This window comes from Falco naumanni, chromosome 3 (assembly GCF_017639655.2).
Source record: "Falco naumanni isolate bFalNau1 chromosome 3, bFalNau1.pat, whole genome shotgun sequence".
Taxonomy (NCBI): Eukaryota; Metazoa; Chordata; class Aves; order Falconiformes; family Falconidae; genus Falco; species Falco naumanni.
The window spans coordinates 14,098,250-14,126,163 of record NC_054056.1 but is presented as its reverse complement, the minus strand read 5'-3'; the positions used below and the strand labels follow the sequence as shown (position 1 = coordinate 14,126,163).

Genomic DNA, 27,914 nt, shown 5'->3' with positions numbered 1-27,914 from the left:
TAATTGTGTTCCTCAGTTTCAGCAACAATTCATAGTCACATTTTGACTTGTGGAATGAAGTCACAGTCATCAGCTGGTTCTCTCGTGCTTTCTCTTGATATTGTCAACTGTATGCAGTCTGACCATAGACATTTAACCTCTTCATGTCTCTGCTGTGCTAGCTATAAAGTAATTTGTTTCGGGTTTAGAAGATGATGGTGAGGAAAATACTCTTTCTTTTTTTTTTTTTTTTTTTTTTTAAATATAGAAGTTTTGTGATCATCCTTGTAAATTTCCCTAACAGCTGCAACAAAATATTTTAACTGCTTTTTGCAGTGTATGGGTACCTGCAATTGAAAGATGTATCTGAAGAGGAATGTGATGGCAGTGTTCACAGCCCATGTGAATTGCAGTTCCAGCCTCTTCCATACTTGGTGTGTGAACAGGCTTCCTGTTGAACTCATGCTGTTGATGTGTGAAATAATTACCCATGCACAAACTGTGTTTACACTTTATTAAAAAATAGGCAGCCAGTAGCTAAAAGGATCCAATCAATATAGTACCAAACTTTTAAATTACAATATTAAAGGCTTATTTTAACAGTCACCCTGGTGTATGAAATGGCACATCGGTTAGATACACTATAGGAAGGCATGAAATTACATCGTGCAGTTTTCATGTGTAGCTGGGATTTAAAAAAAAAAAAAAATATCGAAATATTCTGAAGTCAGAGGAGGACCAAGAGCCCTAGCCATTCTGTTGGGGTTAAGCCATCATACAGCCATAGTGGAGATCAGGCAATACAGCTGTCATCAAAACGTCGGGGCTTGCCCTCTGTTCAGCAACAGATCTCAGTTGAGAAACAATGGTAGAGCAGTCCTCTTCTAGACTCAGGTATATCAGATGGGTGTGCAAATTATTTTCATTATGTTTGTGAATATCCAGAAAAACAGTGTTTGTATTAACATTTTCTACTCACATGCATGTTGTGAACCTCCTGCAGTTACAAAGCAACATCAGGAAAACAAGGAGTGAAAGATGTGTTGTCCTGTCAGCAAAACTCACTGAATTGAGAGGATTACTGTTCAGTTCCCGAGCACACTTTGCTTGTTAAACTAAGTTACCAGCTGCACTGCGATCGTTCCCTAGCACGATATGAACCAAGAAATGTGTAGACATTTTTCTGAGCAACTTCCTCTACCTTTGCAAAACTGACTCGTGATCTTACATCCTGAATGCAAGTACTTGATCAGAACTTCCCCAGCTATGGTTTCACTCTGTAAGAGCTGCAGATAGAACACAAGGGGGATGCTCAAGAGTCGATCCTTCCATAGGAAGAAAACACTGTGGGAAGAAAGGAAGATCAGTCAACACCAATGCCTAGCAGCATTTATATTCTTCATGTAAAAGGAAGTTTGGGTAGTTTAAGATTAGTGGGTCTCTAGGTCTCTTTATTCTGTCTTTCTTAGTTATTATATGGCAGTTATACAGCATGATAAAGAAGAAAAATTACATGTATCTTGTATAGAGGAGATCTTTCCACACAGGTCTGTTTTTCTGGATAGCAGCAATTCTTGCATAGGTTAGAAGCAACTTTGACTAATGCCAGTTTTCTTCAGGGAGAAATCACATATGTTCCATCCAAGCTTCTGAACCTTGTCAGGCCAGTAAATTCTGAGGTTGCAGTAGTGCTTGATGTCATTAGGGATCTGCCTTTTATTGTGACTATCCCTAACGATTTTCCTGGCTTGACAAGCTCTCTACTTAATTGTGACTGTGATACAGTAGGCTACAACCTTCGTACTTAAATTCACCTTTTTAAGTACTTACTTCTTTCTCTCAGCCCCTGCCCAAAGCTGCGGTAGACATGAATCAGTGCCCAAAACAAAACAGATTTTATTGCAACAGAAATGCAAGAGCCGGTAATGAAAGCAGCTTCCAGAGTGTAAGAATTCCCTTTGCCCCACTCCCTTATCACCTGCAGGAAAATGGAGACATACAACAATCAACACCTAATGCCACAAAACCCTGAAGCCATAAAATGCAATCAACCACCACATTTCTGAAAGTAGTAGCTAGATGGTAATTGGGGGGTTAGGGTGGGGAACTGATCACTTTTAAACCGTCTTACTTCTTTGATTACATGCTTCCTTGGCTACACACTGACTCTAGCTAAATGCATTACACTTTCCAGTCACTGAAGTCATATAAAAACAGTATTGTGTCCAGACTGAAAAAACATTTAAGCTGGAGATAAGGAAAACAGACTTTATCTTACATGTGTTTCTTTCCACTATATAATACAGAATGAAGTTATGTTCCCTGGATGTCATTGTACTGTTATTGTCACGCGTGTCTAGAGGCCAGCTTCATGATCGCATTTTCATTTCATGGCTAGCCTGATTAAGGTGCTTATGATACTAGTAATTGCCTAACCTGTGCTTTTTTTGAGAGGTCTGACACAGGAAAAATGGCACCTTTTCATTAAAAGCAACAATATTTATATTCTGCAGCTGTCTAGTGCATTGAAAGTTTGAGTCACTGCCCCAGCAGGCCTAGCGATTATCAAGACGAGGTTTAAAAAAGCACCATTTTGACTACTTTGATTTAACAAACCCAATGGTGTTGTATGCCAAATCAAGGCAGGTTATGGATGTCCTGGCCAATCTTGGTGCAGTTTGTTTGTTTGTCTATTAAGTTCTGCCACTTTTCCTGTTTACACTGCAGGGGGTTGTTAAGCAGCTGCTTTATAGAGTCAGTGTAGCAGCTTTTTCAGAGCTGAAGTAATTAATGGTAAGTGCAGTTTTGGGGTTTTTTTGCCTTTCCGGTAGTCAGATAAAAGATGGTAAAAAGCACAGGTTTGGAGAAGCAGCTGTATTATAGATCTCTGTAGCACAGAGGAGCATTGCATTGCATGTCCATGCCCTCATATGCTGGTCACCCTTGCGTGTTGGTTGTCACTGTGCAAAAATAGAAGGAGACCTAGCTATTTTCAAGTTGTTACTTGATGTTACTCTTACGTCAGAGGCCACCCTCTGTACTTTTCTTCCTATACTGCAATACGAGTAAAGTATAGCCACCAAAGACGGTGTGTGGTCCTGTGCTTTGCCAGATCAAACAGGCTTGTGAATAATTGGAAGAGCCTGATTTGACTGCATGCTTTAATAAGTAGAACCCCAAGGACTTGGATGGCTGCAGCCACTGGACTTTTATCAGTATCTGGAGACTATTTGTATGAAGTATGAGAAACACTGGCTGCTATCGGCACTTCAGACCCTTCCCATGATGAACAATCTGCTTTGCCCTTGCCCTTCTTCCTTACCTCCTTCACATGTGTTGCGGGAGGTGCTGGGGTGCCCCAGTGATAAGCGCTTTTTTGCTATTCTAGTGCCAAAAAAAAATGCCTAACACTGGAGTTTGTTGGCTTTGTGCTGTCTTTTGTTTTGGCTACATCAAGATCAACAGCTGGGGGTGCTGCCCAAGAAATCTTTTAAAATGTAATGTGGCCCTGCAGATGGTCAAATGCTTTGGCACCACTTGAGACTTCTTATGAAGGAGGGGAGGCATTTTTGAGGAGCTGCGTATCTTGTACTGAAGGATTTTATTGCATCTTTCCCTAATCATTCTGGACGCTTGGCCAGCTGCAGAGACTTCCAAAGCCTCTCCCTCTAACTAATCAGTTCAAGAGCAATTTGACCCAGTTCCCGTCTTGAAAAGTTGCTCCTGAAAAGGTAGGACGTGCGTACTGCTCTCACTGATTTTAACGAAGGGGTATGCTCAGGAAAGAGGCACCCTGTTTTGGGCCCAAGGATCCAGTAATGAAGAGGGAGGCCTCCAGCCTTGCTCCCCGAGTTTGATGAATTACCGTGTAAAGCAGGTAGATGAGATAAACTACTTCAGGTACATTCTGACTCAGAAAAATCCACACTAGAGGTTTCAGTTCTTTTAAAATCTGTAAAATAAGATAAAACATATACAGCTTTATAAGGTGTTGCTATATACTCTATAAAGGCTATATAAAGTTGATTTTTCAATAGCATTTTTAAGTGTTGGTCTAGCTGAGTTCTCAGTTGTAACTTTGTTCTCCACTTGCCTTCCCTACCTGTGTTTTTCCAGCAGGAAATATGGTCTCTTGTTTTCCACGGAGCTGGGCCAGGAGTGATGTTGGTGAAATCAGAACTGGTTGCTTCATGGGCACATTCTGACAGCTGTGCGTGATTAGAGCCATTTCAGCATCCTCTTGAGCTCTGCCTTCTAATGCTTACAGTACAACTCCCAGCGAGCTTAAATGGAGAAGCACTGACTCTTCTGAGTTGTATCTAACCTGATGCACTTTTTCTTTGGGTATGCTCAAATTTTTCTCTAATAAATTAATGTTTTCATAGCTAACAGATTGAAAGCGCTCTGTGACTTTTTTTCTCCACCTTTGTTTCTACTACAGAGAAGTAAAGTCACTGAGAACTAAAATGGGGGAGAAGCAAGAGGATTTAACTGTCAGAAGAACTGTTTCACAATTAATCTTGGGACTTTGGAAAGAAGAAATGACAGACTGCTTTCCAGCAGGAAGCAACTTTCAGCAGTCCTGAGCTGGAAGGGCAGGTCTGAGCAAAGGAAAGTAAAACAGCTGAGTCACTGGGAATTAAGGCAGTAACTGCATCAATGCTATGATGATTTGATGAATCTGATCAACCAGAGATCCCCCCCCCCCCCCCGAGACCAATCCTTCTGCAGTTGTCAATATATGAACCTCTACAAAAGCAGTAAGTCTCTCCCCTAAGGGAGTTTGTCTGTTCCCTGCCACCTCTACTGTTGTCTCCATTTTCTGTGGTACTGCACAGTGCTCGTCTTAGGATAAGACCAAAAGGGAAAGGAAAGCAAAGGCTGAGAAGCCAGAGGAGGGGGGAAGAGAGAATTAGTAAGTAATGGGAGAAAGGAGAGAAAATAAACAGTGGACATAAATAAATCCACTAAAGTAAGTGGGAGAGCATGTATATAAACAGAAGAAAAATAATGAATAATCCCCATGTGAAATGACATGTGCATCAAACTAGAAATAAAAGAGCATGAGGTTTAGCTGTGCTTTCAGATACCGCGGTGAACAGAAAGGACTGTGTACGAGGCATTTTCAAGTCTTCCCTTCTATTATACTTTCCGGTGGACTATGTATGCCTCCTGCCTTTCTTACATAACAACCTCATAGCAGGTGCTGTTTCTGGGAGTACCAAACCACACAATGATACGTGTTTCTCTACTGCTGCATCATCTGCAAGCAGCTGATTGTGAAAAATTTGTCTGAACAGGGTACAGAAAACGAGTTCCTATTGCCACTCCTTTGTCAAACTCTCTACATGCTCTAGCCTGAGACAGAATCATTTTTACCTTGGATGCAAAGCTGCCAGGCTCCTGAAATATATCTGCCTTTTCTAAGTTGCGGTTACCCTGCCTGCAGTGCTGCCACTTACTGAAATACAGCACTAAATTATTTTTTCACTAATTTTACATTTCCTATTTCTTAGTTAGGCCAGCAGCTGTTAACTTCTTCCAGTAGAGAAGTTAGTAATGTACCTAGACAGGGTAAAAAGTAGCTTTCAAGTAGTTCTAATGCAGACTGTTTTGAGCAAAGGGCAAGGATATGTACTTATGCCTAGGACATTTACTACTTGAACTATTAAGAAACTCATTTGCTCTTGATGAAAGCATAAGGAATACCATGTACATTTAGACATAAGACCATCTAACTGAAACTCCTCTTTCTTTCCTTAAAAGAATCAGCGCTGGTTTTAATGCTTAAAGGCAGATCAAGGAAAAGCAGAGAACACATCAGCGGTGATAAACCACTGGTCAGATCAACTTTGTTTCTGATGGTAGGGGAAAAGTAGCAGAAAGTTTTACACTTTTAATACTAGCAGGAAAAGACATGCTTCTGATCACTCCCTTCTTTCCACGTCTGATACACTTTAACTAAAAGCAAAGATCCAGTGCCTCACAAAGGTCTATAAGGAGCATTCCTAGGTGTCACACTCAGTCCTGTCTCAGTTTTTCCTTGCTGGAGAGCTGTTAGTGACCGTGACACTCCAAAGTCCAGGAGAAACATGATTCTGTGCAACTATTAACCTGAAGTTACTGAAGTATTTTAAAAGCACAGTGCTTTGTACTACCTCCACTTTCAGCAAGGAAAGTAATAGCACTTGGAAAACTGTATTTCAGCTGTCAGGAACTCATCTCAGTGGCTAAAGCAAACACTCAAAGAGCCTAAAAACCCAAAACCAATAAACCCAAAACCAATAAACCCAAAACCCCCTACGCTCCTTCCTGGTAGTAAAAGACTTAGATATCTGATGTACTTTGGCCCAGATTCTGCAATTGTTCCTGGAACAGAGCTCTCAAAATTTCAGAGGAAGTTGTCTGACGTGAAAAACTACATTTCAAGTTCACAGATCCTTATGTTAACCTGAAAACTGTCACTCACCTTTAAAGAAGCTGCCCCCATAAAGGACCACTCTTCTTTTTGGTGTGGTTTCCTAACAATATAAGGCCTATGCAGTCTCACTCTGTCTGTATATCCATCTTTGTAATAATTTGGAGGACTGTTGCCAGCTTCCCCTAACCTTGTCAGAGAAGTAGAAATATTGAAGATACTGTGATCCCCTAGGTTTCGTTGAAGTAGGTAATCAAGGACTGGGAATAGAACAATGGCCCTCAGAAAGGAATACCGATAGTGTGACGTTGTTTCATCCTGTATGCTCAGTTGAGAGGCACAGACTTATAAGAAACCTGACTTCATTATTGTTGGTGCTCTTGTTTTCTGCTGGGATCCTTTCTGGCTCCCTTCCACTTAGCAGTTTTACATGGAATGGGATGTCTGTGATAATTGCCCAGGGTGAGAACTTGTAGTCTCAGAAGCTGACTATCCTTGCTAGTGTCGCTGTTAGCGTAACACTTACTGCGATGATGCTAATGGTCACCTTCAGGCAGGCCCAAAGAACCCCTGTTGCTGAGATGATGTTATGGAGAAGGGTGATCTCGTGCAGGCTTATCAGCAGAACACACAAGCAGAGCTGAAAGAGAAGAGGCAAAGATTTTGGTAAAGTTATTAGTTTAAGACCACACAGTCCACCAAAACAAATTTGACAGAAACTCCCAGAAACAGTTAACTTGGGCACAGGTCTAAAGGCTAAAATTTCTCCTCAGAAACTGACAGGCAGTACAAAACAGGACACTAGGACAGACATGCTTCCCTGCATGCCACATTACCAACAACAAAGAACGAGGAAGACAATGAGGTGGGCCCCAGGTAAAACGTAATACAGTGGTAACTCAGAATGAAGGATGGTGTAGAGAAGCAAGAACTCCTTTCTAAACAGATCTTGGGTTCACGTATCTGTAACTCCAGGTTGCTGTCTCACCCCGATTGCCCTGCTAGGTCAGGCTTCCCCCTCCCATCCCAGTATAGTTTTCTCAGATGTAAGGGACAGCTAGGATGGCTGGAAAGCAAGAGACTGCAGGCTGAGATGATGTGCAGTGATAACCTTTCTCATTTGAGGAGGCCATGTGAAGTTGGAGCTTCTGGCTGCAATTATTTTCAGGGACATACTTCCCCAAAATAAGTCAGTTCTCCTTTTGGGCGGGTTAATGATAAAATACACATTGATTCATTTTTATGGATTTTTACTACGCTTCCCTCTAGCAAACACCTGGAGAGATGACCACTATTAGCTGATCTTACCTGAAAGGTAAGATACAGGCAGGATTCTTCTAGGAAGTGAATGGTTCAGCTCAGCTAGTCTAAGATACTCTCAACAGGAGGGAAAAAAGGGAAAGCCAAGAGGAGAAAGTTCTGTACCTGTGCCTGAAGATCAAAGGTCAACATGGAAAAACAGAGATTCAGCATGAAGTATTGTGACTGAAGGCTTTCTAGAGCACCACCTACTCGAAAGGCCATCATGCTTTGACTCTGAATGAGGATGATGGCACAGATCACATCAAAGGAGCCAACCAAGAGGATCAGAATGAACCGGGCCTGATGGGAAACAGAAATAAGCATGTGACTGGCCGTGCCGAAACAGGGGCAGTCTTTAACCTTAAATCTTCTAACTGGAAACAAAAGACCAAAGGACTAAGGAGAACTCCTTTAATAAACAACAATTAAAGATGACAGTTTGCCGCCCTGTTAAGTGGCCAAGATCAGGCCATGATTTTTGCCATTTGTTGCAACCACTTGGTAAACCGCAGTAAACTCATTTTGGCTGTTTTGGTTTACATTACCCTCAATGTAGTTCTACAACTGTTGAGAGAAACGTAACCTTTGCACTCCCTGTAATATCACAATGACTTTTAACAAGGTTTTGCTCGAGGTTTTATTCATACAGTTTGAAGAAACTGCTTGATAGAGACTGGCTCTAAGCATCCTGTGTGGCACAAACCAACTGGTAAGAACCTTCCTCATTGATTTCAATGGGGCAGTAGGTTATTCTGAATGCTGTACTCATCAAATTTTAGTTTGGGTTGTATCCACAACTTTGCTGGCATCCACACTAAACTTCTGCTGCTTTAATGATGGCTGAAGAGGTAAAATGTCCTTCATAATTACATCCATCTGAGAGTATTTATACTAGTATGCCTTATTCTGGCTCAGAAATTTTGCTCAGGAAGCCAGAGTTACAGTAATTCATGTTACTTTTATAGTAGTAAAAAAAAAAAAAAAAAAAAAAAAAAAAGTCCTTAGTAGTACATCTATGCCAGGCTTTACTTTGAGGTTCTTGTTTAATATATAAACCAATGACTGGGATGTGTACCTTAAAGGAATTTGCATCTCTCCGATACCTGTTCCTTATTGACCCTAACCACCCAGTTTGCTGTAGATAAGTATGTTTAACTAAATGTAAAATTGATAGGTAAATTGAATGGGAAAATTCTGCTTTGCGGTATCTTCCTAGCTTGGTTGCCATCTCTTGTATCAAAGAATAATTTTTGGATGACTTCACAGCAAGGAACCTCCTTCTCACATTTGCGATAAACGTGTGCCCACAAAAGGGAAGAACTTCTGAGAAGCACGGCAAGCAGAAGTTTAACTACTAACCTTAGTAACACACAGAATACAACCCTTGTATTAGGTTTTATTGTTATGAAATGCAAAGATCATCTGGAACCCTAGCACATTGTATCTTTTTTGCAGCAGATTACCATAAAAACACGTGGGGCTGATGGCTACATCCCTGCATATAGACTTGAGATTCCAGTTCTGTGTGTAGGTTAGATTTACGTGACCTTAGGCCAGTCATTTCATAGAGGGAAATCTGAAGCAGAGTGGGTGAAGTGGAGGATATCTTCTGTGGTAATCCTGTGTGAGTAAACTTTGATATTTATGTTCCTTTCAGATAGTGCCTTAAAGAAACTCATAGAACAGCTCAGAGAAACAGATTTGCAATCACAGAGGTGCACATTTTGTTATTCAATGGTAGGAATAATTCAGCCTGTTATCAGTGCCCCCATCACAGACATCTTGCCTTTCTAAGATTTTCAAATCCAAGATGTGGAGAAAAGTTAATTAAAACCAGGAGACTAACCAGGAGTTTTGGCTTTTGTTCAGCAGAGAGAACTGTGAAGTTGACAATGGAACGGAACATCACTAGCAAGATGGAAAGAACAAAGACGATGAGCTCCTGGCGATTCTCCTGCAGGATTCCTCTAGTCACATAGTACACACAGAACACTGGCAGGGAGAAGGAAAGGTCAGTTACCAGGTGAACGCAGATTGCACAGAGTGCAGTTTTTCAGTACGCTCCATCCGGATGACAGAATGGAAGTATCAAAACCGTGTAACAGGCTCCTCGGTCAAGAGCGTATCTTTATTCTTGCCAAGGGGCCTGAATCAGATAAGTAAAATGAGTACCCTCCCCTGTGTTTAGTATACAGAAATGAAGTAAGATTGTTAGATTTTTAAATTACTTCTGAAGTAACACTTTGAAAATGGCAACCTATTAGCTACCCCAATTACTTGGCAGCTGTGGTATGTTATTCTATTAACATATTCTTGATTGAACATTATTTTGAATAGTATATTTGAATTAAACGAAGTGACACCATTCTTATTAAAGAACTGAAATTACATAATCTTACCAGTGAGAGTAATTCAAGTGACTAACAAGCAATTTACTGCTCTTAGGCGTACCTCTACAGTATTGTGTGGTTCTGACCACGACAAATGGCTTGTGTGAACAGAACTCAGGCAGACAGACTGGAATCCTAACAGTTTATTTTTGTTGTGGAAATTTTGAAACACCCCACCCTGCAAACAACAGTCCAGAAAAGAACTGGTTCAGGGAAGTTCTGAGTTGTTTTTATAAAATACATCAAATCCCACCACTCTCAACAGCACAGTTAGCTGTCACTGTTCAACTCTACACTGTTTTGACAAAGCTGAAATAAGGAAAAGGCTCTCCTTCCATAAAACCACAATCAGTGCTTTGTTCTTATATAGGATGCTCCTGAAAACACTAGTTAATTCTTATCATAGAAAAAGTAACAATAGATTTGTTTTCCCAGAGGGCTACTTCCTTGATTCTGTACATCAAATAATCTGGTTTTGCTAGGCTGGGACATGGGGACAAAGTGTCATAGAAGTTTTCAAAGTAACATAATAACTTCAGTCTCTAAACAAACCTTCTAGTGAATGAACTTCCTTTTTCACTTCTATTAACAGCAATTGAGAAAATCGAAAATGTTTGGCAAATTACAAAGTGACTCATGCAAATTTTTGGTGTGATTATGACCTCAGGAAGACCTGAAAGACTTAAGACAGTATCTCATTGTGTGCGGATTCGACTGCTCAAGCAGTAGTCGTCTGTATAAACTATTTTAAAACAAACTTTTCTGAGCATTGAGATTTTTGCAGAGAGAGCATATGCACATTACTGAAATAAAGGCCGTCCCCATGTTTTTGGTAAGTGACCTTTTTTCAATAAATTAAATCCCAAACCCTCTTTAAAGTAAATATCTCTAATGATAAATCCAAGAGATTGTTACAGCCAGGGCATCTATTTTTCCTTAAAGAACTATTACCAGTTCTATCAGTCTTTGTCTACCCTATAGAAAACATGGCATGGTTTTGGCGTGTTTATAGAGGTTAGCTTACACATCTTAAAATCTCAAGGTAAGCCCATCATAGTTTTATTATGTTCCTTGAATGATGTTATCTTTACTGACTCATATGTTGAAACAACAACATTCATTTACATTAAAATTTTGAAATCTGAAGTAATGTGTTAAAAATACATGATTTTTCCTGATTAAAACCACACATTTGTGGGAGGCTTGCACTTCTTCCCGTGTGTGTTGCAGCACAGAATACTAATTAGTATCAACAGAAGGCAGGAGGGGGGAAAATAGATTAGCAAACATGCTTTCAACTTCCCCATTTATAACATCAGGTGATTCATTTGGTTTATTACGAAGGTTCTTCATTTTTCTCTGAAGCACAAAACAGTGGTTGCTAACAAAAACAGTGTGACAGATTGGAGGCACCAATGGTCTGTTCTCACATTGCAATTTTTGTTGGTATGCTGAGTCCTGTGTGAAAAGCTGCTAATCAAACCAGAGTTTTGGAATAAAAGTATTGTTTGTGTGTGTCTAATTATAGAATCTGGAATAAATCTATTATCTTTGTTCCCTGCGGGTGAAAGCATGAAAGCTGGAAAGCAATGACTGCTTATGATGAGCATGTCCTTCTCGTACACAAGGTCTTAGACACCCCCCAGAGTCTATTATTTCCTACACTCTTTTGGCCAGCTAGCCAACAGCCAAGACCTGCTACAGCCAGTAAAGAGGACTCCCCTAAAATACTTACATTTGTATTTATTTTCATGTTAAGTTTCATTTCTACTTAATACAAACAGACCCAGGAATATGAACATAGGTTTCTATTGAAGCTCTAATTGGAAATACCCAAGGAAGTTTGAATTTTGCTGCCGGTTGGACAAAAAGTATTGGACAAAAAAAGAAGAGCTTTAAAAAAAATGAGGTACTTATTTTCTTTTATTAAAATACTTCAGGTGAAGCAACATCCTTGCAGGAACTTAACACAAAAAAGATGACTTAACATTTTCTTGTTTCAGATCAGACTGTGTGTATTTGGTTTCTTGCAGTGTAAGAGGATGCCTTGAAATCAGCTACAACTCAGGCATAAGCATAGTTCATGTCAGAAGATGTACGTTCTGTACAAGCCTTGGAGTGTGGACACCTGAATTCCCCACCCTGTTCCAGCACAGACATTCCAATGGGAAGTGGTAAGCTCTTTCTGGGACAGCTGAACATTCAGTATATTTTGCATAAAGTGGCAGCTGTCTGAAAGCAAAATCACTGTCACATCTACCTAATGAAATGCCAGTAAGAAAACCAACCAGAGCAAAACTGCCTAAAACCTGAATATTTTTTCACACTATTCATGCATGAACACATTTTGGATGACACCCATCTATTACTGATCCTTTCCTTGGGAAAAACGACAATGGCAAAAGCATCTAGCTGGTTAGTGCTAACATAGCAGAAGATTCTGTGTGTAATGTATCAGGCTAAATGGAGCGACATAAGAAACTTCAGTTGCTGCTTCATTACTATCTTGGGAAAAAACATATTTGTTTTGAAATAGAAACAGTATGTTTCTTACCAACTCCAATTAACTGAATAAGAGAAATGGTGAAATCTTCCTCAGTTTGTCGAACAAGTGTCTCTATGGTTAGCCCTATTACACTTAGCAGAGACAAAATAGTGACACAGAAGTAGATCTTCACGGGAAATGATAGCTCTGAACAAGGTTTTATCTGTAAAGGAAGAAAATTTTTAAACACGTAATGCAGAATAAACTAGTTGCTGTCCCTAAGACACATGTTAAAGCACATTGGCTAAATGGTACAATCGTGGGGTTTTCCTTGGAAAAAGGAAGAGAAGCTCGCTACAATTGAACTGCAGCTCCAAAACCGCTGAGGAAGAGAGAAGTCGGAATTTATTTTGTAATTCTCAGCCTAGATTTTCTGGTGTATACCTACAGACTGCTTTCTACTTTGCTCAGTGCCTCACAAGGGCTACGATGTTCCAATTTCATCTCCCGATAGCACGATTGCCAATGCCCATGTACACGCCTAGCAAAACATAGCGACGTTCAGCAAGTAACTTCTTCCCAGCGCCCCGCCTCGAGACTTCAGAACACTGTAAAGAAAGGTTCACTCTTCTGAATAACATACACAGCATTCGTGGGCGGGATGGTGGGGGCTGTTGTTTTTCTTTCCATTCACCCCAGGCAGTCCCAGTTGTGGGGACAGCGACACTGCACCAGGCTAGCTGTAAAAATCACCTTCCTGGGATGTTGGCAGGAGGGAAAAAGCCTTGGGAGGCCGGACTGGAGGGTGGCACAGCTCTGGGCTGCCCTGCTCAGTGGTGGCCTCCGCCGTGATCCCCGTGTGCGGGGGGGGGGGGGGGGCTCTGCCTGCGTTACCTGCCCCCCACTGGAAAACACGGGGAGGGTTAAGCAAAACCACCCGTTGGAAGCAACGGGGCGCTGGGGTGGGGGGTGGGCGGCAGAGAGGGCCCCGCTTGGAGGGGAGGCCCGGGGTGCCGAGGGGGGCTCAAAGGGGGTAACCTGGGCTCCGGGGGGCCGAGGGGGAGGCTAAGGGGGGGCACGGGGCTCCGAGGGGGGGAAGGGGGGGCCGGGCGCCGAGGGGAGGCCCGGGGCGCCTCGGCCTGGGCCCAGCTTTGCCTTGGCGCCCCCCCGCGCCTGCGTTCGGGCCTTCACCGGCGCGGGGCGCCCAGCACAAAGCACCCCCCGAGCGGCCCGGGGAGCGGCCCGGTGGTCGGGGCGGGGGGGGCGGCGGGTGTACTCACGGGGCCGCAGGGCGTGGGGATGAGCTGCCGGTGCCGGGGGGTGAGGTTCGGCAGCGGGGGGGCCGCGGCGCCACTGCAGGGGGAGAGAAGGGGGCACCATCACCGGCTGGCAGTGACGGCAGCCTGCCCTCCCGCTCGGGCCGTACCACCCCGCGGCGCCCGGGGGGGAGGGGGGGCAGGCCCCTCCTCTCCCTACGCCCCCCTCCCCTCCCACCGGTAACGCGGGGATGGGGGGGGGGTCACTGAGAACCGCCCCCCCGCCCAGCGCTTGGTTCCGCCCGGCCTCCCTCCGTCCCCGATGGCGCGGAGCGCTGCGGGTCCCCACCGCTACCTGTCGTCGGCACCCTCCATGGCCGCTCGGCGCCGTCCCCCTCCGGTAACGGCCCTACATGGCTCAGCGCCCGCACTTCCGGGGCAGGCGCCCGGCCGGCGCGTCACTTCCCCGTCCCGCGCGGGAAGCGCGGCGGGGCCGCTGTCCGCCCTCCCGCCCGCAGCCCCCCGCGCCTGCGGCCTGCGCCTGCCCGGCCCGGGGCGCCCGCCACGGCCTGCACCGCCTGGGGCCGCCGCTGCGACCAGAGCGTGGCTCCTGCCGGGCTCGATGGCACGGCCGGCCTCGAGTGGCACGCCCGGCGGAGCTGCGCGGGTTGCAGCCGGCCGCCGCCCGCAGCCGCGTCCCCTGTAGCCCCTTTTCTTTTCCTTTTCTTTATTTTTTTTTCCCCCTAAAAGGGCCTCGCCCGCGGTGAGCGGGAGCAGCGCCGCTCTAGGGGCAGGGCTGCGGCCCCGCAGGGGTGGCCCCGGCCCGGGGGGAACCCGCCCTCCCGCTCGGGCCGCGGGGCGGTGCGCGGCGGGGCCCCACCTCCTTGCCCGCGGCGGCGGGGCCGGGCCCAGCCCCGGTGCTCCGCTGCGGCCCGGGCCGGCCGGCCGCGGTGGGCCCGGGAGCGGCTGGGCTGGGGCTGCGCGCTGGGCCCGCCCGGGGCTGGCCGCGGCGGGGCTCTGCCGGCGCTGAGGTAGGGCACGGTGCGGAGCCCGGGGCGTGGAAGCGCTCCCGGCTGGGCGCGGGCGCAGGGCCGCGGGCTGCCGCTCTGGAGAGCCCTGGGCGGGGGGGCGGTGCTGCCCTGCAGGGCCCCGGCTCCGGGGGTGGCGGGGGGCTGTGGGGCCCGGCCGCGCGAACGGGTCTGCGGGGTCTGCTGCGCCGCCCCGGGTGCTGGAGGCGAGGGGGAAAGGTGTTGGGACATGGTGACTAGAAAGAAACGCAGCCGCAGTGCAAGGAAGTACTAAGCTATTTCAGTCCTTTAGCATCTTTGTATGGGAGGCGGTAATAGTTTTGTGATTGTATTTATTAAACATCTTGGGTGCTGTCCTCATCGCTTAGCAGAACAGGGGTAATATTGCCGGTTTACCTGGGATGAAGGATGCCATGCTTCCATTGCGTTGGAAGCGAGGTGTGGGTGACCTGTGTTGCCTTATAGTAGATTAAGGGAAAACACACACCAAGGCTTTTTTTTCCCCCACTTTTAAATTAGCCCTCGTTCCTCTAACACTTGCGACATCTTTTGACCTTTCCCTTTTTGTCTGTGAGGTGTAAAGATGACTTTATGGAGTTCTTTGCAGATATGGTCAAAAGCACAGGGTCTATACATAGGTACTAACAAGTGGTTGGAAAAACTGTAGCACAGGGTCTACACATAGGTACTAACAGGTGGTTGGAAAAACCATAGTATGGGCTTTTCATCCTCGCTGGTAGGTGGTGGCCATTCAGAAATCCAAAATGCTTCCAGCCATAGGTGGATGAATGTAGTAAGGAGCTGTCGGTGTCATACGTGTAGTGGTGACTGTAAGAACTGACTTAGCTGTTTAAGAAATAATTCTTTTTTTGATGCAGTTTTGAGGTGAGCCGCATCACAAAGCAATTTTATGTGAAATTTCTTGACACGCCTGAGAGATGCTTGCTAATGGATATATTCCAATTATAAAAAATATTTAGTATGCTCCGTGGAAGGATCATGAAGGACTCTGCGTAACCAGGGTTGCCATAGATAGGTAAAGAACACAAAATCTCTAGTGCTGGAAATGCTATGCTTTGCTTTCATCATAAATTGTGTCTTGGTATAGTAGATGTAATTTTGAAAAGACACTATATTTCCTCTTTCATGTGACCGCTTTGTCTCTTGTTGCTGTATGTGTTATCTTGAGATAATTTTATTCCTTCAGTTCTAAGGAAGGAATCTAGTTATATTGAATTCTGTCTGTATCATTGGGTATTTTTATTTTTGACAATTTCCTAAAAATTTGGGTTAAACCTGCAGTTTTTAATGTAAAGGAAGTTTAAGCATATACTACTATAAGGATTTTTGACATGTCTGCGATAATCTCATTGAAACGATTACCAGAGTTGGAAATGAAATGGTTTTTGGTTTTTTATCAAGTATGGCTCTGAAAGAACTCAGTTTCCTCATGTCATGCTTGCTTTTACAGATGACTGGGTGCTGTTAGTGTTGGGTGAAGACGGCTCGGATGGCTGCCCTGACCCGACCTGCAGCAGAAAGCCTCAGTGCAGGCCAGGTGTGGGCAATGCCGGTTGCTGAGCACCGGCAACTCGATTTTTCACCAGCTGCCTCACTGTTCACATCTCTCTGGTTTTGGAGGGGGATGTGACGCAGACCTCCCCTTCACCAGAGAAGGAAAACTGACTTTGCTCCCTTTTAAACTGTGTTAGAAAATTTCTTTGGGAGCTGTTTATTTGGAAAACATTTCTTACGAAACGACTAATGCAAAAATGCAGCGTGTGTGTGTTCTTGTTAACCTGCGTTGCTTCTGGTTTTGTGTTCATTTTTTTTTTGCAAAACTTGGCGGTGTTGTTTTTTTTTTTCTTCTGAGACCTGTAGACATGCTGCTTTCACAGTGATGAGATTAAACTGTACCGGTGTGAACTAAGTGTAGGTAATGTGTATGGATTAAGAACAGATGATGTGTACTAGTCCTGATGTGGTTTAAGAGTGACCGTTTCCCCGCAGCCTTAAAATTTCGGGGGTTGGGGAGAAGCAGTTGCTCTGGTTTGATCTATCTCATGTCCACAAAAACACTTGCTGTGATTGGAGTGAGCAAAGGGAGATGCTTTTTGTTTCGGAAGCTATGAGCTGGTGCTAGCTAATTGAGAATGTTTGCTAAGCTGTGACACCATTTCTGCAAAAGCACTGGACGGACAGCTGTCACTTCTATAGAGTCCTGTAGGCTGCCTGGCTGCCAAATAATGTTTATTCCCACGGAGGCCGCTTGCACATGATAGAAAACAAGTGTAAGCAATTTAGTAATCAAACCAAGTAGGACTACGCAGATAATGTCTTCATGTATTTTCTTCGCTCTTAAAAGTCTCCTGCAAAAAGGTTTTTCTCTGCTCCTGTTTCAAGTTTGAAATGAATGTATTTCTCGTTGAATTTTGAGTTGCTCTGAGTAGAAAGGGAGGAGGAGTTTGAATGCAAGTAGATTTATGAATATGATGCCTTAAAGCTTAAGGAATTGGGGAGCTGTTGAATTGGTGATTAGCTCCTTGTAAGTCAGAATTAGTCTGAGACTCTCAAAACTTATACTCGATATTTTTTCCACCTTTAACATAAGATCTTTATTGCTAACATGGTTAAAAGTTGGAGAAGATAGAAGGAAGAGTGCAAAATGCACCGTGTGCTATTCGTTCTTTTGAGCTGGAAGATTGAATGTTTGTGCGTAATCCAAGAGAAACAGTCTACCAACAGTTGCCACGTTTTCATCTATTGGTAAACATCAGCTGCTGGTTGGTCTTAAGGGAGGAAGACTGAATTAGTTCCAGATGAAGAACTCTTTCAGCCCATTTAAGACTTTCCAGTTGATTTAAGACAGCAGGTCAGTAATTTAGGGGAGTACTTTTGTTCTAATTTGCTATTCTGCTTCCTGCCATGTGTGGATTCAGTGATAGCAAATATGATATCGCAGTGCTGCAGAGGGTGGGAGTTTTGTTGTGCTTGATTGCTTTTGGTTTTGAGTAGTATAAACAGAGAAAGTATTCACAAAGTTGTGGTAACTAACCGTTTTGAATGTAGAGGGGTATTTTTTTTTTAAGATCTGAAAAAGGAGGAAGAGTCAAGAATCTGTTTTTCTTAACAAATTCTCCTAAAGAATTCATGCTTTCCTTCAAAGTTTTGGCTTAAACTGGGTTAACCCAGTTTATGTGGTTTAATGCGACTGTGTCGGAGGGTCTTGTTACCTCGGTGTGCTGCTAGCCTCCTTTCCTGGTAAATTGGAAAGAGATAAGGGGATAGGGATGGAAACCTTCTCTCCACGGCTGTAATAACTGAAATAGAGAACATCTGGAATGGAAAATTTTAGTGTAAAGTAGCTGCTCTTCAGGATATTGAAAGTGACATGATATATTTAACTCTTTAGTACCTCTTCATGATTTATGTTGAGATGCCACATTGGACATTAAATAAGCATGAAGAAAATAGTGTAGCCTGTTCACCTGTTCACATGCTAATAAAGTCAGGGTGGGTGCAGTAGGTCTTCTTACAACTCTTGGATTTTTGCTTGCCATCGATTATTTCTTGAGCTGCCACTGTTTGATGCACTGTAGCATTACAATATCATTTCAGACACCTTTTCCAAGATGTCTGGTGATTAAATTCCCCCACAAGGATTAATTTTTAACTGTATAAGCTCCGCTGTCTTATCTATCTTGCACATATGCTCCTGGATAAAAGTATTTCAAATGTAATTTCCCCTAGTGTGTGTTTGCTGAGGAGCAAGAGGTCCTGTCGTTTCACCCTCACCTGCTTCATGTTGTTTTCTTTTGCTTGTAAGACAGAGACTGCAAAATAGAAAGCAGTAAGTCGGGTAGCATGTTTTAATGTTGCAGATAAGCTGCTGGGGTGCAATTTCTTTCTTTCTTAATACAGACTTTGAACCTGTTAGCATTATGATACTAACTAACATTACATGAGTTGAGAGGAATAAAGGTCACAGGGTGGTGGTTGTTCTCCCTATTCTTCCACTCTAACTTGCCACATTTTGTGTAATTTGTAAAAGGAGAAAGCTCTAGTTGCAAGCAATTTAATACCTTTTCCTGATAGATCTTTTGAAAAGGCTTTAAGGATTATTCCAAGTGCTAATACTGAATTGCAAGCTATAGCAGGACTGCATGGCAAAATAAGTTAACGTTGCATTATTTACAAGTAATTAAACAGAGAACAAGTCTGAAGAGCTCTTGGACATATTTTCCTGCTTTGTTCACTTAGACCTCATATTTACCAGGATAATGGTGTTTATGATCACTTGAAGTTACCAGCCCTTGATTATTGATTGCTCACTTTGACTCGAGTTGATAATTAGTACTAAGAGTGCAGGCTCCTGCCCAGCTTTTCTGGGTTGTGAAGATTTTTCTGTTCAGTGGTTATGAGACTACCTTAGACTGAGATCAAAGAAACTGTAGAATCTTGAAGAGGAGTTAATTATAATTGAAAAGTCTGCTGTGTTGACATGCTTTGGAGGAGAAAGAACTTAAAAACGTGTCAAGTCTTTTGTGTGTACGCATGCTACTTTAGAACTAAAAAAAATCTCCCACTAAGATAAGGACTTAGTGCGTAATCTTGGTATTATATTAGGAGTGCAAACTCCAACCCGAAAGACAAGCTACAGAAGTCTTTCTGTCTTTCATAAACTGCAGGTGAAAGGTGGTATCTTTGCTGCATTAGGGATTTAAAATGTCATTATGTTCAGAGCTACATGCTTTTTTTCCTTCTTTCTCTTTTTTTTTCATTCTTAGGCAGAAAAAATGGAATAGAGCACACGAAGAAGCATGTGAAGCTTATTTTTTATGCAAGATGTTCTTTGGAGGACCAAGTACACTTTTTCAGGCCATGGGAGATGAAAGACTGATCACATGATATTTTTGTCTCGTTGGACTGCTGTGCTGTGCTAAGTCAATGTTGGTTTGTATTAAGGACAAATATTAATAACTTAGTGGCAGCATGTCGACTGTGACAAGCGCTCAGACACCGGAGGAACCTAATCCTCTCCCTCCTGAAGAAAAGCCGAAGGGAAAATCACTATTTCATTTGGGTTCGCTCTTTGCTAACAGAAGTGAAAAATTTATAATTGCTAGGAGTGATAGTGTGCCGGAGGAGAACGTGCTGAAAATAACTATCACGGAGACCACAGTCATTGAGTCGGACTTGGGCATCTGGAATTCTCATGCTCTCATCTACCTCACTTTGTGGTTTTTTTTCAGCTTTTGCACTCTTTTTCTTAACAAATACATTCTTTCGTTACTGGAAGGAGAGCCCAGCATGCTAGGTAACCCTACCTTTCTTTTACACTTTAATTCCAGTAAGTAATTTGACGATACCAGATCCTCCTGTATTAAGTTGAGGGACAAAATGGTTTCAATTGAAGTGAAAAAGACCTAGTTAGGAGATGTGGGGGTGGATCTTGGGGCTGGGAACTCATGAGTTGTGATCTCAGCCTGTAAAGGGGCTTCTGACACTGTCCTTTCCTCTGCTCGCTGAAAGATGGTACGAAACTTTGCTCACAGAGGAGCTACAAGATGGTGTTTGAGAAGAAAAACGTAAATACTTTTTTCTGTATTGGGAGGGTAGCATGCGTTTTTTAAAAAAAAAAGTAAAATCTTGAGTCAGTGGTTGACTGTCTCCAGAGCTGTTAAGATTTTGTTCATCTGTAGAAGTGCAAAAGTTGCCTTTGTGTGATCTCTGTTATCCAATGGACTGCTTATTTCTTTTTTTCTAAGGGGGAAACAGAGGGCACTTCATCTGTGAACCAGATTTTATAGGTGTATGCCACCTCTGTTTTATTCTGTTGCCCTGCTGGTAGATGTAGAAGTAAGGGGCTTTTCTGAGAATTTATGAATTCTAGACAGTAGTTGCCATGTTTCTTAACTGCAAAAATTATTACACATAAGTTTGTCTAAGAAATTTTCTTATGTTGCTTGATGCGTCATGTTCCCATCATCTTCTGATTTTTTTTTTATTTTTTTCCCCCTCTCATCTTTCTTTAGGTGCTGTTCAAATGCTTTCAACCACCTTCATTGGCTGTATAAAAATGTTTGTTCCATGCTGCTTGTATCAACACAAAACACGCATCTCTTATCCACCCAATTTCATCATGATAATGCTGTTTGTTGGATTAATGAGGTAAATGGTTAAATATTTCCTAGAGATCTCTCTGGTTGCTTCATTGCGTTCTGAACAGAAGCTGTGTTTTCATGGCTGTCTTCATTCTTGGTTGGAAATTGTTTGGGGTATTTACCTTTTCCCCCAGAAAAATCACAGGATAATTTTATTTTTAGTTCCTGTTGCTAAATGCTACGTTCCTTTTTCCAGGTGTCAATTTTTTGGCTAGCTTGGCTTCCCATCACATTTAGCTTCTTTAAGAACACACTTCTCTTTCCATTTACTTTCTTCCTGTTCTCTTTTGAGGCTGATATTTGTGTACTAATATTTATTATGATGCTTTGTTCCCTCACCTTTTCCAGCAATTTGCCTCAAAAGTCATACAGGCTATTAATGTTTGTCTTTTAAAGAGTAAATATTTGCTGTGTGCTGGGACTCTTATCAGTTTGTGGTCTAGGAGAGAATAAGAATACATGATTTGGTTTCCTCTGCACTGCAAAAGTGATCAAGGATAACAGGGTCCAGATTAATTCAGAGTAGCTTTATCGTAGTAACTATGCTGCCCTGTTGTTTAATTTCTTTGAAGTACGGTACATATGTAGCATACCTAATTTACACTAAAGATGGATAAACCACAAACGATAAAATGTCCTTGGTGAATTACTGTTTATCGGTAGAATTTTACTTTTTTGGCTGACTATTGAAAACTTCAGTTTAAAACCCTGTCACCTGAGGCTTGGTTAGAGTGTGTTAAAACGTAAACTTTGAAGTTTCCTGGAAGTACATCCATAGAAATTGCACAGTTGCCCAAGGGTGTCATTGTTTATGCTAAATAAATAATAATGTTTAAGCCAAAGTGGGAAGCAGTAAATGTGAGGCATCCCACCTCGCAGGTGCAGAGGGGGGAAGGTGTGCAGCTGGTGGTTGCTGCCGTTCACTTGAGCTGCTGTGATCTGATAGCTGGATTGTTGGCTACACCTGCCCATACTCTTGTTTATTCTGGCTCAAACTCAGACCCGGAGAAATTATAATGCAATTCTTTATGCTAGATGTCTAAGAGTAGCTCTTAAAGCATTGCTTTCTGCTTAATTTTATGTGTTCTTCTACTACAGATTTGCAACCGTAGTCTTGGGTCTTGTCAGCTTGAAAAACGTGGCAGTTTCATTTGCAGAAACTGTTAAAAGCTCGGCACCGATTTTTACTGTTATCATGTCTCGGATGATATTAGGGGAATACACTGGTGAGTATTTCACTGTTGAAATGTGATTTTTTTTTTCCTTTTTTTTTTTTTTTTTTTAATACTGTCACTTAGTTGGCTGTGGACAAGGAAATTCCACTGAAATAGAGTAAATGCAGCTGGAAGAATCATTCTGTTTGAACACAATGAGTAGAGTATATTTAAATAAAAAAGGATTTATTTTAATGCAGCTGTTCAAGGGCGTTGTTGCTCTGAGGTTAATTTTTCTGACAGGAAAATATTATTGCAGCCTTAAGTACCTCAAGCTCAGTGTTTTCCTTCTTTTCCTTCTTCCAAGGTCAGCTGGCTTGCAATTGCATGCTGTTTGCTTGAAGAGCTTTTACTTGTTACTAGCTATAAGTCATAGGAGTAATACAGAAACCACGTATAGATTGCTGCGTGATGCTAAATGTTGAAAGGCTGAAGTAGGCCAGAGGAAGAAGAGTACTTTGATCATGGAGTGAACAGGGAGAGTATAATTTTCTGCTGTCATCTGGTAGAAGAAGAAATCAAGAGAGTTTTGTGGGTTTTTTTGTTTTTTTTTTTCTCCAAGGGAGATACTTCTGTCAGTGAGTGTATGTCTGTATTGTTTTTGAGATTTCCCTGCTGTTGTCTGACACATCATTTTAGAACCTCAGTACTTTAAAATCCAGTCACAGAAGTTGCTTTTTCTTTCAACTAAAGAAGTTACGGTGGAATCCAAGCTTTCACATATAGTATCTGATACATGTAATTGGAAGTACAGTAATGAAACACAGATTTAAATTTTTCTTTTCATTTGCAGGACTGCTGGTTAATCTCTCTCTCATTCCTGTTATGGGTGGGCTAGCTCTGTGTACAGCTACCGAAATCAGTTTCAACATTCTAGGTTTCTCAGCAGCTTTATCAACTAATATCATGGACTGGTAAGAAATAATGATAGTTGCATATGTGGAATAACAGAAATTTGTTTATTGGTAGATGGAAGAAAATTGTTGCTTATAGTTGGTTTTGTGCACAACTTTGATATTTAAAATTTATTGTTTGTGGAAGATAGTTTCTTTATCATAACTGCTACACTAATTAGATTAAAAAATAGCAAAACTCTGTCAGTCTAAAGGAGTTAGATCAAACTATTTACTGTAGTTGTATACTGTGTAGAAAACATAGCTACCCATCTAAGGGAAACAAGTGTCTTTCTCACAGATTCATTTTATTTATCCTACTTAAAATACAGATAACTGGTGGTGGTGTTTTGTTTTTTTTTTCTCCCCAGTCTGCAAAATGTCTTTTCCAAAAAACTACTCAGTGGAGATAAATACAGATTTTCGTAAGTATTAAAAATACTTCAGACTTCAGGTTTGATTATAGATGGAATTTGAGTGTCATAAGGAAACCATATATTTAGGATTATATTGCACCAAGGTGTGATTTTTTTTTTCTTGTACTATTTACAGGCAGCTTTAACCTAAATCATTTTATTGGGGGAAAAAAACCTCCCCTATGCTCAGATCCCACCGTGGTAGGTCAGAGTCTCGTAATGGGCTAAAACTAAAAAAAAAACAACACCCTACCCAGAATGAGTCCTCTTTTCACAGAAATAAGTCCTTACTCTGCAATCATAAAACATCCCTTAATGTAATTAGGCACACAGAAATGAACTTCAGAACTCGCCGTTTTACCTGTGGAGCGTGAGCCAGGAGTAAAATCTTGTGGTAAAATACACCTATAGCCATATGTATTTATTTTACCACAAGATAAAATGCTAGTTTTGGTCTTGAAAACATGTGCCTCTTATCTCCAGTCCATCTTTGCAAGAGATTGCGGAATTTGTTGTCCCCAAAGCTTGGTAGATGGCTTTTATTATTCTGATATCTGTAAATACAGTAACGATGCGGCTTGGTTCAGCTCTTAGAAAGAAGCATTTTTTAATTGTTTTCATCATTGATTTTTCTCCTTTGTAGAGCCCCGGAGCTTCAGTTTTACACAAGTGCTGCTGCAGTGGTTATGCTTATTCCAGCTTGGATATTTTTCATGGTAATATTAATTCACTAACACAGATTTATGTTTTCTTATTGACTTATGAACAGAATGTGCAACTAAGGTTAAACTTGATTTTTACTTTTCAGTCTTTTTTTTTTCCAAATCACCCTGAAATACATTTCATCTTATGTTTCCAAGAGGTTGAAAAATTTCTATTTTTTACACACACACACACTCACCCCCAAAGAAATAATTTAATATAGACGTGAGTTGACAAGTGACCCAGAAAGACTGAGTTTCTCAGGATTTTTGAAACCAAATCATAATATTGTCTAAGTGCATGTAAAGTTTTAGATAAAGACTTGAAAACAAAATCTTAAATATTTATTGTTTTTTGCTGATACTCATGTGGTGTATGGGAGTATCAACCCTCTGAAAGCAAAATTGAGCTAAAGTATGTATACTGTATCAGGTTCAGTGTGTATCCTTCATGTTTTGGCATTTTGTTGCTGTGCATCAGTGTTCAGAAAAGAAAACATCTCACAGGCAGGCTGAACACACTGGAAAGTTCAGTCAGATGAGAGCTGTTTTTCTAGTATATTCTTCGGGGGAGAAAATTTTAGGATCTAAATGTCTTGTATGTTTTAGGATTTGTTTTGCTGAAGTTTAAATATAAACCTATATTTGCTTATAATAACTACTTGGGTGGAAAACCACTTTGGGTTTAGTTCATAAGGAAATCTAAAAGTCTTCTTTTTTTTTTTTTGTTTTGTTTTTTTTTGTTATTTAGGATGTCCCTGTGATTGGGAAGAGTGGGAGGAGCTTCAGCTACAACCAAGATGTTGTCATACTACTTTTAATAGATGGAGTTTTGTTCCATCTACAAAGTGTTACAGCCTATGCCTTGATGGGAAAAATTTCTCCTGTGACTTTCAGGTAAAACTGTATTTTTTGCATCAAGAACACTGTTTTCTTTTTTTTGTTGTTGCTTGGTATTTCTGCTTGAGAACTAGGCAGTAAAGGTATTGTGCAAAGAAATAAATAATGTAAATGCATGAATGCATCAAATTAAGAAGAAAACATCATATCCAAATCACCAAAACTTTGTGGTTTGCTCCCTTGCTGTGCGAGGAGAGCAGCATTTGACCTGTGCTGTTGAGCTTCTGGAGCAGGTGCTCACATTTACTAGCAGGGGTGCTGTATTCAGGTGTAACGGTCGTTCCTTAAAGCTGGGTAATGAGACCGGACAGATTCACCGAAACCCTTGATCCAATGTTTAAGCTGCCGTTTGCTTCAGTGATAAGCCAATCCCTACGTACACCTCGGCGCAGGACAGGATATGAGCAATCAGCTCTGTATTTCTTTTTTCCCCGGCTGTCTTTGTGGAATTGTGTGTTCTCTAAAGACAGCTTCCACCCACGCTGTTAGCTACCACCAGCTTTGTTAGGCTGTTACACAGTTCTGACTCAGTAATCGGTTGGTTGTATGAACAGCCCGGTGGCCTTTGGGGTAATCCTGGTCCTAAACTCCGAAGGCTTCTGCTGTCTTAACTCTCGGGTGCCCCTGCAACAGTGTTGTGACAATTCACTGTTACACACACGCTTATTCTGACATCGTTCGTCTTCTCTACGTAACAGGCTGTAAAAGCCTATATTCATATTAACATGTATGTGAAATTTCATAACTACTCGCTATAATTTTGCTGATGTGATTTGGATATTGATTCTTTTCTGGTTATAACGCTATATTACTTGAATAGTAGCAGCACGCTTGCAAATGGTAGTTATGTTGCTAGTGTTCTACTAGCATTTTCTGGATGCCTGTTAGCTAGAAATTGATTGCTAACACTGTACTGCGTACTTGAAAGTAAAGAGACAAAAACCTGAGGTGAATTATTGTACTAGCTCTAACATTAAGATACGAGTGCTGGTATACGAGCAATTTGGTGTTGGTATTAGCTTCAGGAGGAAAAGTGGAATGTGAGTTGGTGTTTAAAAAGCAAGCAAAACAAAGAGGGGTCCCGCTACATTAAAGCATGGTGGTGTGTGGGATACGAGAAAGCTATCTTTGGTCTTAATTTTTATATTCCTTTCCAGTGTTGCTAGTACTGTGAAGCATGCCCTGTCAATCTGGCTGAGTATTATTGTGTTTGGTAACAAAATCACAAGCCTCTCAGCCATTGGGACTGTTCTAGTGACAATTGGAGTTCTACTATATAACAAGGCAAAGCAGCATCAGCAAGAGACGATACACAGCCTGGCAGCTGCAGCTCCGCAATCCGCACAAAGTACAGCTGAAGATACCGAGCCACTAATTTCCAAGGATTTGGAACCGTATGATTAATATGGCCGTTTATTCTTCCCACCTAGTGTAACTCAAAGAAGGTCTTCCTGAAAACGGTTGTTTCGTCAGCTGTTGATGCTGATTTGGTTCCTTTGAGTTCATGGCAGGTCAAGCCTGGGACTTGAAGCAGAGAGAAAACGATGGGAAGAATCCAGTAAGCCTTGATGTACTGAGAAACTGAGGACCTGGTGTCTTAGAATGTGGTAAATGTGGGCTTTATTGTCCTTCCTTGACTGCAAATAATGTACAAGCCTGTATTAGAGACAGAACTTCAGTGTCTTGTGGGAAAAATGATTCCTTTCTCCCTACCCATCAAAATAATGTGAAAACGCGGACCCATCACTGTATTCTGCTTGCTTGCAGTGGACTGACATTGGTGCGTAACTGAAATGCCGAGTTTTTGTTACTCTGTGCTGCCTGCATCCTGCATCGTTTGTGTGCGTCATAGAGCTGGAAGAAGGAACCCCCTTCTCTCCCAACAAGTGACTTACTCTGGTGTATGTTTAGTTGAATCGAACTATGGAAATGGGTCCATGCCCCAAAGCAGCAATGAGCAGCTATCTCTGACAACAAAGCTAGGAATGAAAAGTGGTTTTTCTACTGAAATTTAACATGGGAATATTGCATCCTGATTGTGTATTATTGGCAATATAAAAATGCAAGTATACACGCATATACATACGCTGTATAAATGGAGTGTGGCATTAAATACCTGCAGTTGCTTAGAGGTAAAAAAACACTGAAAAAAATTTGGTGACAAAGGAAGCAGGATCTCTATTTCTATAAGAAACCATTTTAATTTCTCGCATTTTGTTATGTATTTCTGTTATGAGGAAATAAATCGATTTTGGGGGTATTATTTCTAAGAGCACAAAAAATCTGCCTTTTAGAAACTCAGGGTTATAATTCTGACCTGTGCGCAAAGTATTTCTATCATTTCTGATTATGTAAAGAGTCTGAGGTATCTGTGACAGATGGAAGAGAGGTGACTAAAGGGAGGAATGTTAACCATAAACTGAGGCTAATCTTTATTTCTGCTGCTCTTAAAAAGTTTTATTTTTTAAGGAAATTGTCTTCTGGTAGATCAACGATTAAAATTTATTGTTCCTTTCAAAAAAAAATCTGAAGTATTATTTTTGGCAAAAAAGCACATGCAGCTACAAAAACATTCAAATGGGCTTTTTGGTAACAAAATTAAATGAACCATCAAAATGAGCTGATTTTTTAATAATTGCCACTCTTCTGAAAGATTGCAGCGTAGCATTTAAGGCATGGATAAAGCGGTCTTAATGTCCAATAGGAAGTTACCAGTGGAGCTCCTGCAAAATTTAAGCTCACGCTTACCTTTCCACATGTATTCTGGT

General features: G+C 41.9%; 2 protein-coding genes and 2 long non-coding RNA genes across 11 annotated transcripts; 3 read left to right on the top strand and 1 right to left on the bottom strand.

Moving 5' to 3' along the window:
- Nucleotides 1–479: 479 nt before the first annotated feature.
- On the bottom strand, nt 480–14,297 carry LOC121084433. Of its 5 annotated transcripts, none has more exons than XM_040585852.1 (9): nt 14,186–14,297; nt 13,855–13,927; nt 12,644–12,797; nt 9,546–9,691; nt 7,823–7,999; nt 6,924–7,037; nt 3,845–3,931; nt 1,810–1,957; nt 480–1,323 (listed from the first exon to the last, which is right to left on the bottom strand). In XM_040585852.1, the coding sequence occupies exons 1-9, from the start codon at nt 14,203–14,205 to the stop codon at nt 1,292–1,294; spliced, it is 951 nt and encodes a 316-aa protein (XP_040441786.1). In that variant the 5' UTR covers nt 14,206–14,297; the 3' UTR covers nt 480–1,291. The 5 variants fall into 5 exon arrangements, with proteins under 5 accessions (XP_040441786.1, XP_040441790.1, XP_040441791.1 ...); XM_040585854.1 differs by lacking the exon at nt 1,810–1,957 and adding an exon at nt 4,082–4,187 and having other exon boundaries at nt 1,239–1,323; XM_040585853.1 differs by lacking the exon at nt 480–1,323 and adding an exon at nt 4,082–4,187 and having other exon boundaries at nt 1,856–1,957.
- Nucleotides 4,195–4,689, top strand: LOC121084434. The gene is made up of 2 exons (XR_005826724.1): nt 4,195–4,323; nt 4,421–4,689. It is a non-coding gene; the product is annotated as an uncharacterized LOC121084434 (long non-coding RNA).
- On the top strand, nt 8,009–12,649 carry LOC121084435. The gene is made up of 3 exons (XR_005826725.1): nt 8,009–8,408; nt 9,569–9,710; nt 12,123–12,649. It is a non-coding gene; the product is annotated as an uncharacterized LOC121084435 (long non-coding RNA).
- Nucleotides 14,209–27,409, top strand: LOC121084430 (solute carrier family 35 member E2A-like). 4 transcript variants are annotated; one of them, XM_040585850.1, is made up of 9 exons: nt 14,209–14,230; nt 19,646–20,175; nt 20,894–21,029; nt 22,121–22,248; nt 23,030–23,150; nt 23,501–23,554; nt 24,189–24,261; nt 24,998–25,143; nt 26,304–27,409. In XM_040585850.1, the coding sequence occupies exons 2-9, from the start codon at nt 19,851–19,853 to the stop codon at nt 26,548–26,550; spliced, it is 1,230 nt and encodes a 409-aa protein (XP_040441784.1). In that variant the 5' UTR covers nt 14,209–14,230; nt 19,646–19,850; the 3' UTR covers nt 26,551–27,409. The 4 variants fall into 4 exon arrangements, with proteins under 4 accessions (XP_040441784.1, XP_040441782.1, XP_040441781.1 ...); XM_040585848.1 differs by lacking the exon at nt 14,209–14,230 and adding an exon at nt 14,801–14,861; XM_040585847.1 differs by lacking the exon at nt 14,209–14,230 and adding an exon at nt 15,026–17,730.
- The last annotated feature ends 505 nt before the right edge of the window (nt 27,410–27,914 follow it).

Excerpts from the sequence above, each read along its gene's own strand:
- LOC121084433 (XM_040585852.1), bottom strand. The coding sequence starts at position 14,205 with ATGGAGGGTGCCGACGACAG. Across the intron at positions 3,932-6,923 it reads TGACCATTAGCATCATCGCA|ATTTTAAAAGAACTGAAACC; the intron begins GTAAGTGTTACG and ends CTTATTTTACAG. Across the intron at positions 1,324-1,809 it reads GCAGGGGCTGAGAGAAAGAA|TGTTTTCTTCCTATGGAAGG; the intron begins GTAAGTACTTAA and ends TTCTTCCCACAG.
- LOC121084430 (XM_040585850.1), top strand. The coding sequence starts at position 19,851 with ATGTCGACTGTGACAAGCGCTCAGACACCGGAGGAACCTAATCCTCTC. Across the intron at positions 24,262-24,997 it reads CAGCTTGGATATTTTTCATG|GATGTCCCTGTGATTGGGAA; the intron begins GTAATATTAATT and ends TTTGTTATTTAG. Across the intron at positions 25,144-26,303 it reads ATTTCTCCTGTGACTTTCAG|TGTTGCTAGTACTGTGAAGC; the intron begins GTAAAACTGTAT and ends ATTCCTTTCCAG.